This window comes from Hyla sarda, chromosome 1 (genome assembly GCF_029499605.1).
Source record: "Hyla sarda isolate aHylSar1 chromosome 1, aHylSar1.hap1, whole genome shotgun sequence".
NCBI classification, from domain to species: domain Eukaryota; kingdom Metazoa; phylum Chordata; class Amphibia; order Anura; family Hylidae; genus Hyla; species Hyla sarda.
Genome location: NC_079189.1, coordinates 588,385,040 through 588,400,194, shown reverse-complemented (window position 1 = coordinate 588,400,194; position 15,155 = coordinate 588,385,040). Strand labels below are relative to the sequence as shown.

The window sequence follows — 15,155 nt, the reverse complement described above, 5'->3', positions numbered from 1 at the left end:
GATAAACTGCTGGTGCCAGCTTACCGAGAGAGGATGGGGTGCCCTGACAGATCTACGGGGTCAGAGGTTAGAGAAACATGGGCGGCTGTTCTAAAAGTGGCACCACTACTGTCTATGGCAGCGTTTCCCAACCGGGGTGCCTCCAGCTGTTGCAAAACTACAACTCCCTGCATGAAAGAGGCATGTACCGTCGCCTTGGAGACAGGGAGAGCTGACCAATCTAAGCAGGCTTGGTATACAACAACCAGCCAATCACTGGTAAGGTACCGTATATTTGTCTGAGGAAGAGGACGGAGCGTCCTTGAAACGCGTTACATGTAAAATAAATACTTTTAAACTACTCACCCTGGTTGTGGACAGCGCTGTAATATCCCGATCACCTGTGCACCGGAAAAGTGCACAATCTTCAATTCAGTATATCACGGTAGAAGGGGTAGTCTTATACGGCGAGTATATCCCAATCTCTATATTTTAACTTTAAAAGTTGGGGGTCGTCCAATACGCCGGAAAATACGGTAATTTGATGGAAAAAGTGGCACCACTACTGTCTATTGCAGTGTTTCCCAACCAGGATGCCTCCAGCTGTTGCAAAACTACAACTCCCAGCATGCCCGGACAGCCTTCGGCTGTCCGGGCATGCTGGGAGTTGTAGTTTTGCAACAGCTGGAGGCACCCAGTTGGGAAACACTAGTCAAGGGATTGTGTCTGGTATTACAGCTTAATAGTTTAATAGTTCAGCGCTATTTTTTTATATTACTGGAGAGGCTACAATACGTGTTATACATAAATAAAAAGGCAGCTTTATATGGTTTTTATTTTATTTATTTTGTGTATTTTGGGGTTGAGCGCTGACTGTTAGCAGGCGGTATAGAATCCATCATTGGCTAGTCATTGAGAGCAGATTATTCTCGCTCAGCGCTACATCATGTCATGCAGAGTGATTGAAGGCGCATAAGGGAAGTGAATGGTGGGGGGGGGGGAGCAGTTGCATAGCAACAGTGCAAAAAAAAAGGCAAAATCTTCTGTATGAGGGGTGGGGGCTACATGTTTAGTCTCAAGATCTCCCTACTAAGGTTTGGAGGTTACTACAGAACATTGATCAGTCAATAGATGGTTTAGAGGCGCTCGCTGATTCTTATGGGCGGTGGGTGGAATGCTGTAAGTTACCGCTGACTTGTCGCCTTGGCGTACATGTGCTTTAGTATTCCAGTGAGTTGACGTTCAGTCTGGTGTAATGGAGCTTAAAGGGGTACTCCGCTGAAAACCTCGGTGGTAGCTTAGGGGTGTAGGGTAGGTAGGATGTAGCTGTGCAGTGATGAAAGGGTGTTGGATTAACCCTTAACTGTCGTGACGCCAGGGTGCGGGTTCCTCTCTGTATGTATATATATCCTACCGCCACCCGTCTAAGGGACGATAGGGAGGAATAAAGGATTGTCCACAACCGGAGTTTATTAAACTGAAGATGACTTTACTGCAGATTTTATGCAGGTTAAACGAAGTAACAGTCTTTACAGAGGACCGGACTTTAGGTTCCTCACAGGTTTGGTTGGGACCTTATAGGGAATAAGCTTTAAGTATTTGCTTTACGCTGTTCCACTGGATTTAGGGGAATTTAGGGGAAGAGGATACATTACTTATCCTGCACTGACCCCTGAGTTATATCCTGTATTATACTCCAGAGCTGCACTCACTATTCTGCTGGTGAGGTCACTGTGTACATACATTACATTACTTATCCTGTACTGATCCTGAGTTATATCCTGTATTATACTCCAGAGCTGTACTCACTATTCTGCTGGTGAGGTCACTGTGTACATACATTACATTACTTATCCTGTACTGATCCTGAGTTATATCCTGTATTATACTCCAGAGCTGTACTCACTATTCTGCTGGTGAGGTCACTGTGTACATACATTACATTACTTATCCTGCACTGACCCCTGAGTTATATCCTGTATTATACTCCAGAGCTGCACTCACTATTCTGCTGGTGAGGTCACTGTGTACATACATTACATTACTTATCCTGTACTGATCCTGAGTTATATCCTGTATTATACTCCAGAGCTGTACTCACTATTCTGCTGGTGAGGTCACTGTGTACATACATTACATTACTTATCCTGTACTGATCCTGAGTTATATCCTGTATTATACTCCAGAGCTGTACTCACTATTCTGCTGGTGAGGTCACTGTGTACATACATTACATTACTTATCCTGTTCTGATCCTGAGTTATATCCTGTATTATACTCCAGAGCAGCACTCACTATTCTGCTGGTGAGGTCACTGTGTACATACATTACTTATCCTGTACTGATCCTGAGTTATATCCTGTATTATACTCCAGAGCTGTACTCCCTATTCTGCTGGTGGACTCACTGTGTACATACATTACATTACTTATCCTGCACTGATCCTGAGTAATATCCTGTATTATACTCCAGAGCTGTACTCCCTATTCTGCTGGTGAGGTCACTGTGTACATACATTACATTACTTATCCTGCACTGATCCTGAGTTATATCCTGTATTATACTCCAGAGCTGTACTCACTATTCTGCTGGTGAGGTCACTGTGTACATACATTACATTACTTATCCTGTACTGATCCTGAGTTATATCCTGTATTATACAACAGAGCTGTACTCACTATTCTGCTGGTGAGGTCACTGTGTACAATACATTACATTACTTATCCTGTACTGATCCTGAGTTATATCCTGTATTATACTCCAGAGCTGCACTCACTATTCTGCTGGTGAGGTCACTGTGTACATACATTACATTACTTATCCTGTACTGATCCTGAGTTATATCCTGTATTATACTCCAGAGCTGTACTCACTATTCTGCTGGTGAGATCACTGTGTACATACATTACTTATCCTGTACTGATCCTGAGTTATATCCTGTATTATACTCCAGAGCTGCACTCACTATTCTGCTGGTGAGGTCACTGTGTACATACATTACATTACTTATCCTGTACTGATCCTGAGTTATATCCTGTATTATACTCCAGAGCTGTACTCACTATTCTGCTGGTGAGGTCACTGTGTACATACATTACATTACTTATCCTGTTCTGATCCTGAGTTATATCCTGTATTATACTCCAGAGCAGCACTCACTATTCTGCTGGTGAGGTCACTGTGTACATACATTACTTATCCTGTACTGATCCTGAGTTATATCCTGTATTATACTCCAGAGCTGTACTCCCTATTCTGCTGGTGGACTCACTGTGTACATACATTACATTACTTATCCTGCACTGATCCTGAGTAATATCCTGTATTATACTCCAGAGCTGTACTCCCTATTCTGCTGGTGAGGTCACTGTGTACATACATTACATTACTTATCCTGCACTGATCCTGAGTTATATCCTGTATTATACTCCAGAGCTGTACTCACTATTCTGCTGGTGAGGTCACTGTGTACATACATTACATTACTTATCCTGTACTGATCCTGAGTTATATCCTGTATTATACAACAGAGCTGTACTCACTATTCTGCTGGTGAGGTCACTGTGTACAATACATTACATTACTTATCCTGTACTGATCCTGAGTTATATCCTGTATTATACTCCAGAGCTGCACTCACTATTCTGCTGGTGAGGTCACTGTGTACATACATTACATTACTTATCCTGTACTGATCCTGAGTTATATCCTGTATTATACTCCAGAGCTGTACTCACTATTCTGCTGGTGAGGTCACTGTGTACATACATTACATTACTTATCCTGTACTGATCCTGAGTTATATCCTGTATTATACTCCAGAGCTGCACTCACTATTCTGCTGGTGAGGTCACTGTGTACATACATTACATTACTTATCCTGTACTGATCCTGAGTTATATCCTGTATTATACTCCAGAGCTGTACTCACTATTCTGCTGGTGAGGTCACTGTGTACATACATTACATTACTTATCCTGTACTGATCCTGAGTTATATCCTGTATTATACTCCAGAGCTGTACTCACTATTCTGCTGGTGAGGTCACTGTGTACATACATTACATTACTTATCCTGTTCTGATCCTGAGTTATATCCTGTATTATACTCCAGAGCAGCACTCACTATTCTGCTGGTGAGGTCACTGTGTACATACATTACTTATCCTGTACTGATCCTGAGTTATATCCTGTATTATACTCCAGAGCTGTACTCCCTATTCTGCTGGTGGACTCACTGTGTACATACATTACATTACTTATCCTGCACTGATCCTGAGTAATATCCTGTATTATACTCCAGAGCTGTACTCCCTATTCTGCTGGTGAGGTCACTGTGTACATACATTACATTACTTATCCTGCACTGATCCTGAGTTATATCCTGTATTATACTCCAGAGCAGCACTCACTATTCTGCTGGTGAGGTCACTGTGTACATACATTACTTATCCTGTACTGATCCTGAGTTATATCCTGTATTATACTCCAGAGCTGTACTCACTATTCATTGTCATGTGAAGTTGTAGTTTTGCCACAGATTAGAGATCAGATACTGTATAAAATAAGAAATGTAATGGTGGGTGCAGTAATATGGTCATAGACACATCCTCTGGACAGTATATACTACAGTAGGTGTATATATCGGGCACCTTTACTGCTCTCTTGGCCCTTTTCATCGTGTCCTTGTCCTCTAGTCTATTTCCCTGCAGGATTAGTTGATCCCGGGGCTCAGGGAATTGTCTTCTTGGTATTGTGTGCTCATTATCTCTGTCTTGCTGACTTTGTTATGGACGCCGGCCTGTATTTCTGATTGCTTCTCTTGTCTCCTCCATAGAAAGCTCCTTTGATGCCTGATGCTGGCAGCGCTCATTGTGCAGGGGGCGTCCGGCGTTCTCGCTGACCCTCTTACGGCTTCGGAGTTGTTCTTTTTCTTGTCTGACTGACCCTCAGGCCCTTTTTCTTATAGAGGGATTTTATTAGGAACATTATTTACCGTCTAGATTGCTTCTCTATAGACGACCCTACGGATGGTTGCCTCTTCCTGGAAATGCGTGGATCTAATTTATTGTGTTTTTGAAGATTTGTGCAGACTTTATTCAGAGCTGAAATCTCTGATGTAGATCGTCCTAGAATATCCTATAGCTTTCTGCTGAGTCCACCAAGGATTCAGGATTTATAAATCCTGCGGCTGCTTTGGGGACCGAACAGAAGTGGTAACCTTGATGCCGATATGAAGAGAGCCTGACAGATCTTTGGCTTAGTTGGTCTCTGCCGCCGCTGCAGGATTTGCAAGAATAGGCGTACAAAGTGCATTGTCAAAAATACCGCAAACCAAAGCGTTGAAATAATATGCAATAGGTCACAGTTATCGGAGTTGTGGTGGAGTAGAAACATTGTAACACCTTAACTAAAGGGAAATGGTGCAAATTGACAAGAATAGGGCTTTTTTTTTTTTTTTTTTTTTTTTTTTGTCAATGTCTGCAGAAGGATGGATGGATGGATGGATGGATATGGGGAAGAGCACTAGAGAGAGAGCTTTTTTTTTTTTTTTTTTTTTTTTTTTTTTTTAAGTATTATTTTTTTTATTTTTTTGGGCATTCTCTGTATAGGGAAGTCTACATGTGACAAATTTCTAGGAATAGAGAAACAACTTATTTCTTACAAAAGCAGCACTACACCTCTCCTCAGGTCCACAAAACCCCTACTAGAAATCTGGCACATGTAGCCATACAGAAAAAACAAGAAAAAAGTCTCAGTATACAGTGATCCCTCAACTTACAATGGCCTCAACATACAATGGTTTCAACATACAATGGTCTTTTCTGGACCATTGTAACTTGAAACCAGACTCAATATACAATGTACAGACAGTCCAGATTTGCGAAACGTGTCAATGGCCTGAAAAACTGACCAATCAGAATGGGCAATTTACTGGTAAAACACCTGTATTACTGAAGCGTATGCACTGACTGGTGTCTTGTAGCGCCCCCTACAGTACAGGGAGGTATTACATGTTCTGTACTCTTTACCTGTACTAGGGTTAGCTGCTCCTTTTGGACACCAGGTAAGGGCGGCTCCATGTTACTTTTTTAGGATATTACATGTACTGTACAGGACCCTGAAGAAGCTCCGGTCCTCTACATAGACCAGTGTTTTCAAGCAGGGTGCCCCACGCTGTTACAAAACTACAACTCCCAGCATGCCCGGACAGCCTTTGGCTGTCCGGGCAAGCTGGGAGTTATAGTTTTGCAACTGCTGGAGGCTCCCTGCTTGAAAACACTGAAATACAGTGATTTACAGCTCCCAGCAGATCTTTCTTATTTTTATATGTAAGAACTTGCTTTATCTATATTAATTATCCACTTTTTCTCACTTTTTCCTATTTTTGGATGATATTTTGGGGCTTCAGAACCAATTACCAGGATTCCATAGAGTTTTGGTCTCAACATACAATGGTTTCAACATACAATGGTCGTCCCAGAACCAATTAATATCGTAACTTGAGGGATCACTGTACAATTTCCACACAATACACTTACGTAAAATTCAACAACAAAAATCTGTTTAAAATGTTTCAACATAATATATATGCAAACAAAATGCATTATTATATACACAAGCGGCTTAATAAAAATAAAGGGAACACTAAGATAACACATCCTAGATCTGAATGAATGAACTAATCGTATGAAATACTTTGGTCTTTACATAGTTGATTGTGCTGACAACAAAATCACACAAAGATTATCAATGGAAATCAAATGTATCAACCCATGGAGGTCTGGATATGGAGTCACACTCAAAATCACAGTGGAAAACCCCACTACAGGCTGATCCAACTTTATATAATGTCCTTAATACAAGTCACAATGAGGCTCAGTAGTGTGTGTGGCCTCCACGTGCCCGTATGACCTCCCTACAATGCCTGGGCATGCTCCTGATGAGGTGGAGGATGGTCTCCTGAGGGATGTCCTCCCAGACCTGGACTAAAGCATCCACCAACTCCTGGACAGTCTGTGGTGCATGAAGCGAGACATGATGTCCCAGATGTGCTCAATCGGATACAGGTCTGGGGAACGGTCGGGCCAGTCCATAGCATCAATGCCTTCCTCTTGCAGGAACTGCTGACAGACTCCAGCCCAACAGGTCTAGCATTGCCTTGCATTAGGCAGAACCCAGAGCCAACCGCACCAGCATATGGTCTCACAAGGGGTCTGGGGATCTCATCTCGGTACCTAATGGCAGTCAGGCTACCTCTGGCAGGCACATGGAGGGCTGTGCGGCCCCCCAAAGAAATGCCACCCCACACCATTACTGACCCTCCGCCAAACTGGTCATACTAGAGGATGTTGCAGGCAGCAGAACGTTCTCCATGGAGTCTCCACAATGTCATGGCTGTCACATGTGCTCAGTGTAAACCTGCTTCCATCTGTAAAGAGCACAGTATGCCAGTGGTGAATTTGCCAATCTTGGTGTTCTCTGGCAAATGCCAAACATCCTGCACGGTGTTGGGCTGTAAGCACAACCCCCACCTGTGGACATATGGCCCTCGTACCACCCTCATGGAGTCGGTTTCTGACAGTTTGAGTGGACACATGCTCATTTGTGTGGGTTGTAGACTCCGTCTCATGCTACCACTAGAGTGAAAGCACTGCCAGCATTAAAAAGTGACCAAAATATCAGCCAGGAAGCATAGGAACTGATAAGTGGTCTGTGCAGACCACTCCTTTTATTGGGGGGTTTCTTGCTAATTGCCTATAATTTCCACCTGTTGTCTGTTCCATTTGCACAACAGCATGTGAAATTGATTGTCAATCAGTGTTGCTTCCTGAGTGGACAGTGTGATTTCACAGAAGTGTCATTGACCTGGAGTTACATTGTGTTGTGTAAGTGTTCCCTGTGTATAATATATATGTATTTTTTTTTCTCCTTTTAATTTAGGGCAAGATGGTAAAAGGAATGGGAGGTGCCATGGACTTGGTCTCTAGTTCAGGAACTAAAGTGGTTGTGACTATGGAGCACTCTGCCAAGGTAAGAGGCCTCCTTTTTCCTTTTTTTTTCTCTTTAATTTATTAATTTAAACTGAAGATTATCCAGCTTACAAAACCCACTGTCCTCTTCAGTATTCGCATACCTCCTAACTTTTGCTAAGAGCAAAGGGGGACGAGCCATGCCCCTAACCACACCCTCAGCCACACCCTAACCCGTTCTGTCTCCTAAATTTAGGATGACGTCCTATACTGTAAGACTGACAACAACCCCCATCATTATCACTACAGACAATATGAGATTACATACAGTTATAGCAGGTGATATCTTTTCTGATCAAAGTCGGTTACTTTCCTTTTTCTCCTCCAGCTCAGACGCCATGATATCTTCCAGTTACGACTCCTCTCTGGAGAACATGGAGGCGAAAAACTATTTAGGCTGCGAACTTTTCCAATAACTATAATGCCCCAAACTGTAATAATGCCCCCATAGTAGAGTGGATAGCAGAAAAACCCCACATTAGGTTTCCGGCAGATGTAACCCCCCCCCCCCCTCCCTCTCATAGTAGGCTGGCAGTGTGCCCGTCCCCCCACAGTAGGCCGGAAGTGCCCCCCCCTCTAAAGTATACCTGTATTTAAAAAAAGTCTACTGTAAAAGAGGTACTCCGCTTCTACACATCTTAGGGGATATGATGTCTGATCGGGAGGGTCCTGCTGCTGAGGCCCCCCATGATCTCACAGCATCCAGCATTCTAAACAAATACCAGGTTCCTGCTCCAGTGGTCGGGACTTCACGGCCACGTTCCCTCGTGACGTCACACCATGGCCCCTCCATTCAGGTCTTCGGGAGGCGGCGTGTCCGCCTTCATGCCTCCTCACTTGGACCTGAATAGAGTGGGTTTGACGTGACATCACGAGGGGGTGTGGCCATGAAATCATGATCACAGCCTCCGGCTCCGAGCGTTCTGAACAAAATGTTCAGAACACTGGAGCACCAGAGTACCCCTTTAAGTAAGGCATATGTAGAAAGATGCTTTGGCAGTGGGGCACACTGCATACTAGGAATTTAGTTAGGAGTCCCTCAATCTTTTCCAAATACAGCCAACCGACCCACAAACGGCACGGATAAAAAACGGAATGTCCACAGCAGAATTTGAGATCTGGAAACTTTTACTTGAACTTTTATGTAACAGTCTTTACAATTGTACAGTTTCTCCTGAGGCAACCGTGATGCAGGTTCCTCACAGGCTTTGCTGGGACTGGTAGTAATGAGCTTTAAGCAGGCTACTGTGCTACTAATTATAAGATTTGAGTGGAATAGTAGTCACACAGGATTTGTAGGATTGAGCTTTATAACTCACGGTTTTAGTGGCTGCTGATTCTTTAGGCTTTGGCCTAGATGAATTGAGGTTGAAGATATGCTGATTGTGCTTGCTTGATAGTCCAGAACTAAGAGCAGGAACCAAGAGAGAATTTACAGACTACAGCCCTTTTGGACCAAGCTTATTGGTCAGCAAACCTGTCGGTCCTGAACCCTGTGAACTCTGGGTACATCACATGACCCAGGAAGGTCCTTAAATATATGTACATTCACAATGGTAGATCACATGACCTGGGAAGGTCCTATAAATTTATTTCACCTATACATTAAAGGGTACCTCTCATCAAAAAAACTTTTGATATATTATAGATTAATGTATGCAGAATAACTTTACAATTGCATGTTATTAAAAAATATGCTTCTTTCTATTTAATTTTCCACTTTGAAGAAATGACCACTAGGGGTCTCCCTACCAGTCCTGGCAGCAAGCATTTCAGACTCATGCTGGAGTCCTAAACACTACGAGCTGCCAGTCTGCTTTGTTCACAAAGGAGAACACTCAGAGCTGCCAGCCTGCTTTGTTCACAGCCTGTTTGGCTGTGAACAAAGCAGGCTGGCAACTCTGAGTGTTTAGGACTCCAGCATGAGTCAGAAATGCTTGCTGACAGGACTGATCGGGAAAAATACAATAGAAAGAAGCATATTTTTCATTAACATGCTATTGGAAAGTTATTCAACATTCATTGATCTAAAATATATCAAAAGTTTATTTGATGAGAGGCAACCTTTAACCCCTTAACGATGCAGGACGTATATTTACGTCCTGCGCCGGCTCCCGCGATATGAAGCGGGATCGCGCCGCGATCCCGCATCATATCGCGTGGGTCCCGGCGCTAATCAACGGCCGGGACCCGCGGCTAATACCTCATATCGCCGATCGCGGCGATGTGCGGTATTAACCCTTTAGAAGCGGCGGTCAAAGCTGACCGCCGCTTCTAAAGTGAAACTGAAAGTATCCCGGCTGCTCAGTCGGGCTGTTCGGGACCGCCGCGGTGAAATCGCGGCGTCCCGAACAGCTGATCGGACATCGGGAGGGCTCTTACCTGCCTCCTCGGTGTCCGATCGACGAATGACTGCTCCGTGCCTGAGATCCAGGCAGGAGCAGTCAAGCGCCGATAATGCTGATCACAGGCGTGTTAATACATGCCTGTGATCAGGATGAGAGATCAGTGTGTGCAGTGTTATAGGTCCCTATGGGACCTATAACACTGCAAAAAAAAGTAAAAAAAAGTGTTAATAAAGGTCATTTAACCCCTTCCCTAATAAAAGTTTGAATCACCCCCCTTTTCCCATAAGAAAAATAAAACAGTGTAAAAAAAAAATAAATAAACATATGTGGTATCGCCGCGTGCGTAAATGTCCGAACTATAAAAATATATCATTAATTAAGCCGTACGGTCAATGGCGTACGCGCAAAAAATTCCAAAGTCCAAAAAACGTATTTTGGTAACTTTTTATAACATTAAAAAATGATTAAAAAGTGATCAAAAAGTCAGATCAAAACAAAAATCATACCAATAAAAACTTCAGATCATACCGCCCTGTACGTGGAAAAATAAAAAAGTTATAGGGGTCAGAAGATGACCTTTTTAAACGTATAAATTTTCCTGCATGTAGTTATGATTTTTTCCAGAAGTGCGACAAAATCAAACCTATATAAGTAGGGTATCATTTTAACCGTATGGACCTACAGAATAATAAGGTGTAATTTTTACCGAAATATGCACTGCGTAGAAACGGAACCCCCCAAAAGTTACAAAATGGCATTTTTTTTTCGATTTTGTCGCACAATGATTTTTTTTTCCGTTTCGCCGTGCATTTTTGTGTAAAATGACTAATGTCACTGCAAAGTAGAATTGGCGACGCAAAAAATAAGCCATAATATGGATTTTTAGGTGGAAAATTGAAAGGGTTATGATTTTTTAAAGGTAAGGAGGAAAAAACGAAAGTGCAAAAACGGAAAAACCCTGAGTCCTTAAGGGGTTAAGTAATAGACCTTTAAATACAATTATGAGGCAACCAAGGGGCAAGCCCTGCAGGAGAGCCCTGTGTAGATGGAGGGACTCTAGCTGAGGGGACTTAACACAAGGGACAGAACAAGGTCCTGTACCAGGACACCACAAATTCATTGTAAACCAACATTGTAGTCTGTATCCACTCATTTAGCAGCCTGAGCAGCTACAGTGTGTTTCCATAATGAAGTGTCAGCCGCTCGGTGAGAGGCGCTCTGCTGGTGCCTTGTGTAGTTGGGTAGAATTGTATGTTTTTAATGCTCGGCTCATTAGGTAGAGCTTATGTTGTTACATGACCCCAGTCTTCTGTCTCCAGCTGTCACGTTCCAGCCGCATACAAAGCTCCGCAATCTCTTCTTTTCAGATGCTAATGCTGTAAATATTGCGTATCATTGATTTGCACTGGCGAAGGAGAACACGCTGTTCCCTCTCTGCCGCCTGTAGTTAGTGCTGCAGCTTTGCTTCTCTTGTCCACAAGATCCGCTCTTTATATAGCAGTATATTAGGGACGCAGGATTCCTCCGGGTCTAAAATTGTTGCCCTTTCATGACTAGTTGCTAGGAGTCCTTAATGTAAGATTTCCAATATTAATCCCAAAATGACGTCCGTTGTAAAATCAGGCTTTTCAGAGCTGAAAGTCGATTATATACCCGGCTCCACACAGAGTTGGTCCTTCTATAGTGACGTCATGTTGAATGCTGTCCCTGTTGTTCAGCTAGTTCCCTTAGCTATGGAGATTTTACCTTAAAGGGGTACTCTGCTGCTCCGTGGAGAGCTCGTGATATCATAGCCCTGCCCCCTCATGACGTCATGCCCCTCCCCTTTAATGCAAGTCTATGGGAGGGGGCGTGACAGCTGTCACGCCCCTTCCCATAGACTTGCATTAAAGGGGGCGTGGCGTCATGAGGGGGCGGGGCTATGACTTCACAAGCTCCCGGCTCCAGCGTTCAGAACAGTTTGTCCAAAACGCTGAGCAGCAGAGTACCCCTTTAATAAGATTGTCCAAAAAACAGTGCTGCATATTCCTTGTATGTGGTAACTCTTCTAAACTTCAATAGAGTTGAGCTGTAAAACAACCTGTGGAAGAAAACAGGCATGCATATCTAATCCTGTACAATTTGCAATTAAAGGGGTACTCCAGCCTTCAGATAAAAAAAAAAAAATAATAATTTTTCCTTAAGAATTCCACTAAATAAACGAACTTGTTCATTTTTGTGGAGGAAACCTCCTCCACTGGAATCCTGTAGTGTCCACGGTGCAGCAGAATCCCATTGACAGCAATGGCACTTTGCTGCTCCGGGCTTCTGCTCTACAAAATCTATAGTGTGCGTGGTACTGAAGGGTACATTCACATGGGCGGGCGAGTTTGAGCTGCATTACAGCCAAAAAGGCCCCATAGTGCAAGTCAAGGGTAGCGAGTGTCTCATGGACGGGAGCTGCCGGAGGCTTTCAAAGCTCACCCCTGGCGGTAAAGTAATTCTGTGGATCTAGCGTGAAGTACCCAAAGTCTGTGGTCTCCCAAGTCAGACTAAAGTCCAACTAGGCCAAGTTTAAAAAGTACCGGTCACCAAATAAACTTTTTTAAACTAACTCAGGCTGTTCCCTAACTACTCCTAACACTCCTCCCACCCTGAACCCCTTAAGGGCGCAGGGCGTACCTGTACGCCCTGAGTCTGCTCCCTTTCTATAATGCGGGGCCAGCAGGTCGGGCCCGGCCTCTAACGGGCGGGACCCGTGGTTAATAGCGCAGGACTCTGATCACGCTATTAACCCATTAGATACGGTGTTCAAAGTTGATCGCCGCATCTAAAGTGAAAGTAAACTGCTCCCGGCTAGCTCAGTGGGCTGTTCAGGACTGCCGCAGCTAAATCGGTGTCCCGAACAGCTGGAGGACACAAGGAGGGCCCCTACCTTCCTCCTGTGTGTCCGATCACCGAATTACTGCTCAGTGCACAGTTTGAATCACCCCCCTTTTCCCATTTAAATAAAAAAAAAACTGTAAATAAAAATAAATACGTGGCATCGCCACGTGTGGAAATGTCCGAATTATAAAAATATATTAAATAAACCGCACGGTCAATGGCGTACGTGCGAAAAAGTTCCAAAGTCCAAAATTGTGTATTTTTGGTCACTTTTTATATCATGAAAAAATAAATAAAAAGCAATCAATGTTCGATCAATACAAAAATGGTACCGATAAAAACTTCAGATCACGGCGCAAAAAATTAGCCTTCATACCGGCCCGTACGCGGAAAAATTGTTATAGGGGTCAGAAAATGCCAATTTTAAACGTATACATTTTCCTGCATGTAGTTATGATTTTTTTTTTTCCCAAAGTGCGACAAAATCAAACCTATATAAGTAGGATATCCTTTTAATCGTATGGACCTACAGAATAAAGAAATGGTGTCATTTTTACCCAAAAAATTTACTGCGTAGAAACGGAAGCCCCCAAAACGGTGTTTTGTTTTTTTTTCACTTCAATTTTGTCGCTCAATGATTTGTTTTTCCACTTCTCTGTAGATTTTTGGGTAAAATGACTGATGTTATTACAAAGTAGAATTGGTGGTGCAAAAAATAAGCCATCGTATGGATTTTTAAGTGCATAATTGAAAGAATTACGTTTTCCCATTTAAAAAAAAAAAAAAATCATGGGTCCTTAAGGGGTTAAAAAAATAATCCCAGCACTGAAGCCTGCTGGGGGGGCCACTTCCGCACTGTGAGAAGTAGAAGACCTCAAACTGTGCAGCTTTTCAGTAAGGCTCTATGCATGTTTCAGTGAGGCTCTGTGCAGCTGTCGCTCAATTTATAGGAAGTGCTACTCTACACTAAGCTTGAGTTTGGTCTCCTCCCAGCCTGGCAGGAGACCATTGTATTAATTGTGGCAGGGAACAGAACAGAGCAGAGTGGATGTTTTTTCTATTAAATATGTTTAAAATGTATGTTTATGATTTTAAAAGCAAATGAATGGGAAAGTGTCTGCTAATTACACAAGGAACACTATATTAAAAGTTTTATTTGGTGACAGGTGCTCTTTGGGAATTGTTATGGTGTAGCTATGACGACAGAGTGCCCAGTGATTTAAAGTAACATCCTATGCTACCTTACCCCATTTATTGCACTACCAAAGTTTGCGGTTATACCGCATGGACTGGAACATCTCCCTGCAAGGATGTTCAGTAAGGGTACGTTCCCACACGGCGTATTTGCTGCTGCGTATTTTATTTTCCCTGTTGAAGTCAATGGGTAGGAAAATACGCAGCACCAAATACGCAGCAAATACGCAGCAAAATACGCCACGTGGGAATGCACCCTAAAAGTAGTTTCTGTAACTGTGCATCTGTGGTCTTTATTGCCCATGAGCTTGGCCTAGGAAGCTGCTTATCCTTGGTCTGTGGAGGTTAACACTACCCTGGCGTCCCAAGCTCTATTCCAGTCGCCACAACCGGTCAGTACACCATACACACACCACCCCTTTAGCCACCACATATTCTTAGTGCTTAAAGGGGTAGTGTGGGTACTCCATTTTTATTTATTTATTTTTATTGCTCAGAATCTCACATAAAATAAGGCTAGGGCTACATGACAATGTGTTTGGCAGCAAATTGCATCAGTCACAAAGCCGCAATATTTGTGCGACTTGCTTTATGCAACTTTATTTCAGTAGCAAGTCCCATTGTGATCACATTGACTGTCGTGAAATGTGAGGTCGCAGTGCATCATAGCCATCTTCATGTTTTGCAGGTCTCCATGTAGCCTTAGCTTAAAAGCAGTTATGAGTCCTTCACTGATC

The 15,155-nt window shown here is 43.2% G+C and overlaps 1 protein-coding gene across 1 annotated transcript in view; it reads left to right on the top strand.

Annotated features, from left to right (window-relative positions):
• The window catches only part of OXCT1 (3-oxoacid CoA-transferase 1), an 81,517-nt gene that overhangs the window by 58,566 nt on the left and 7,796 nt on the right, over window positions 1-15,155 (top strand). The window contains exon 14 of the mRNA XM_056545961.1: window positions 7,923-8,012. Coding sequence (XP_056401936.1) covers window positions 7,923-8,012 — 90 coding nt within the window. The remainder of the gene's footprint in view (window positions 1-7,922; window positions 8,013-15,155) is intronic.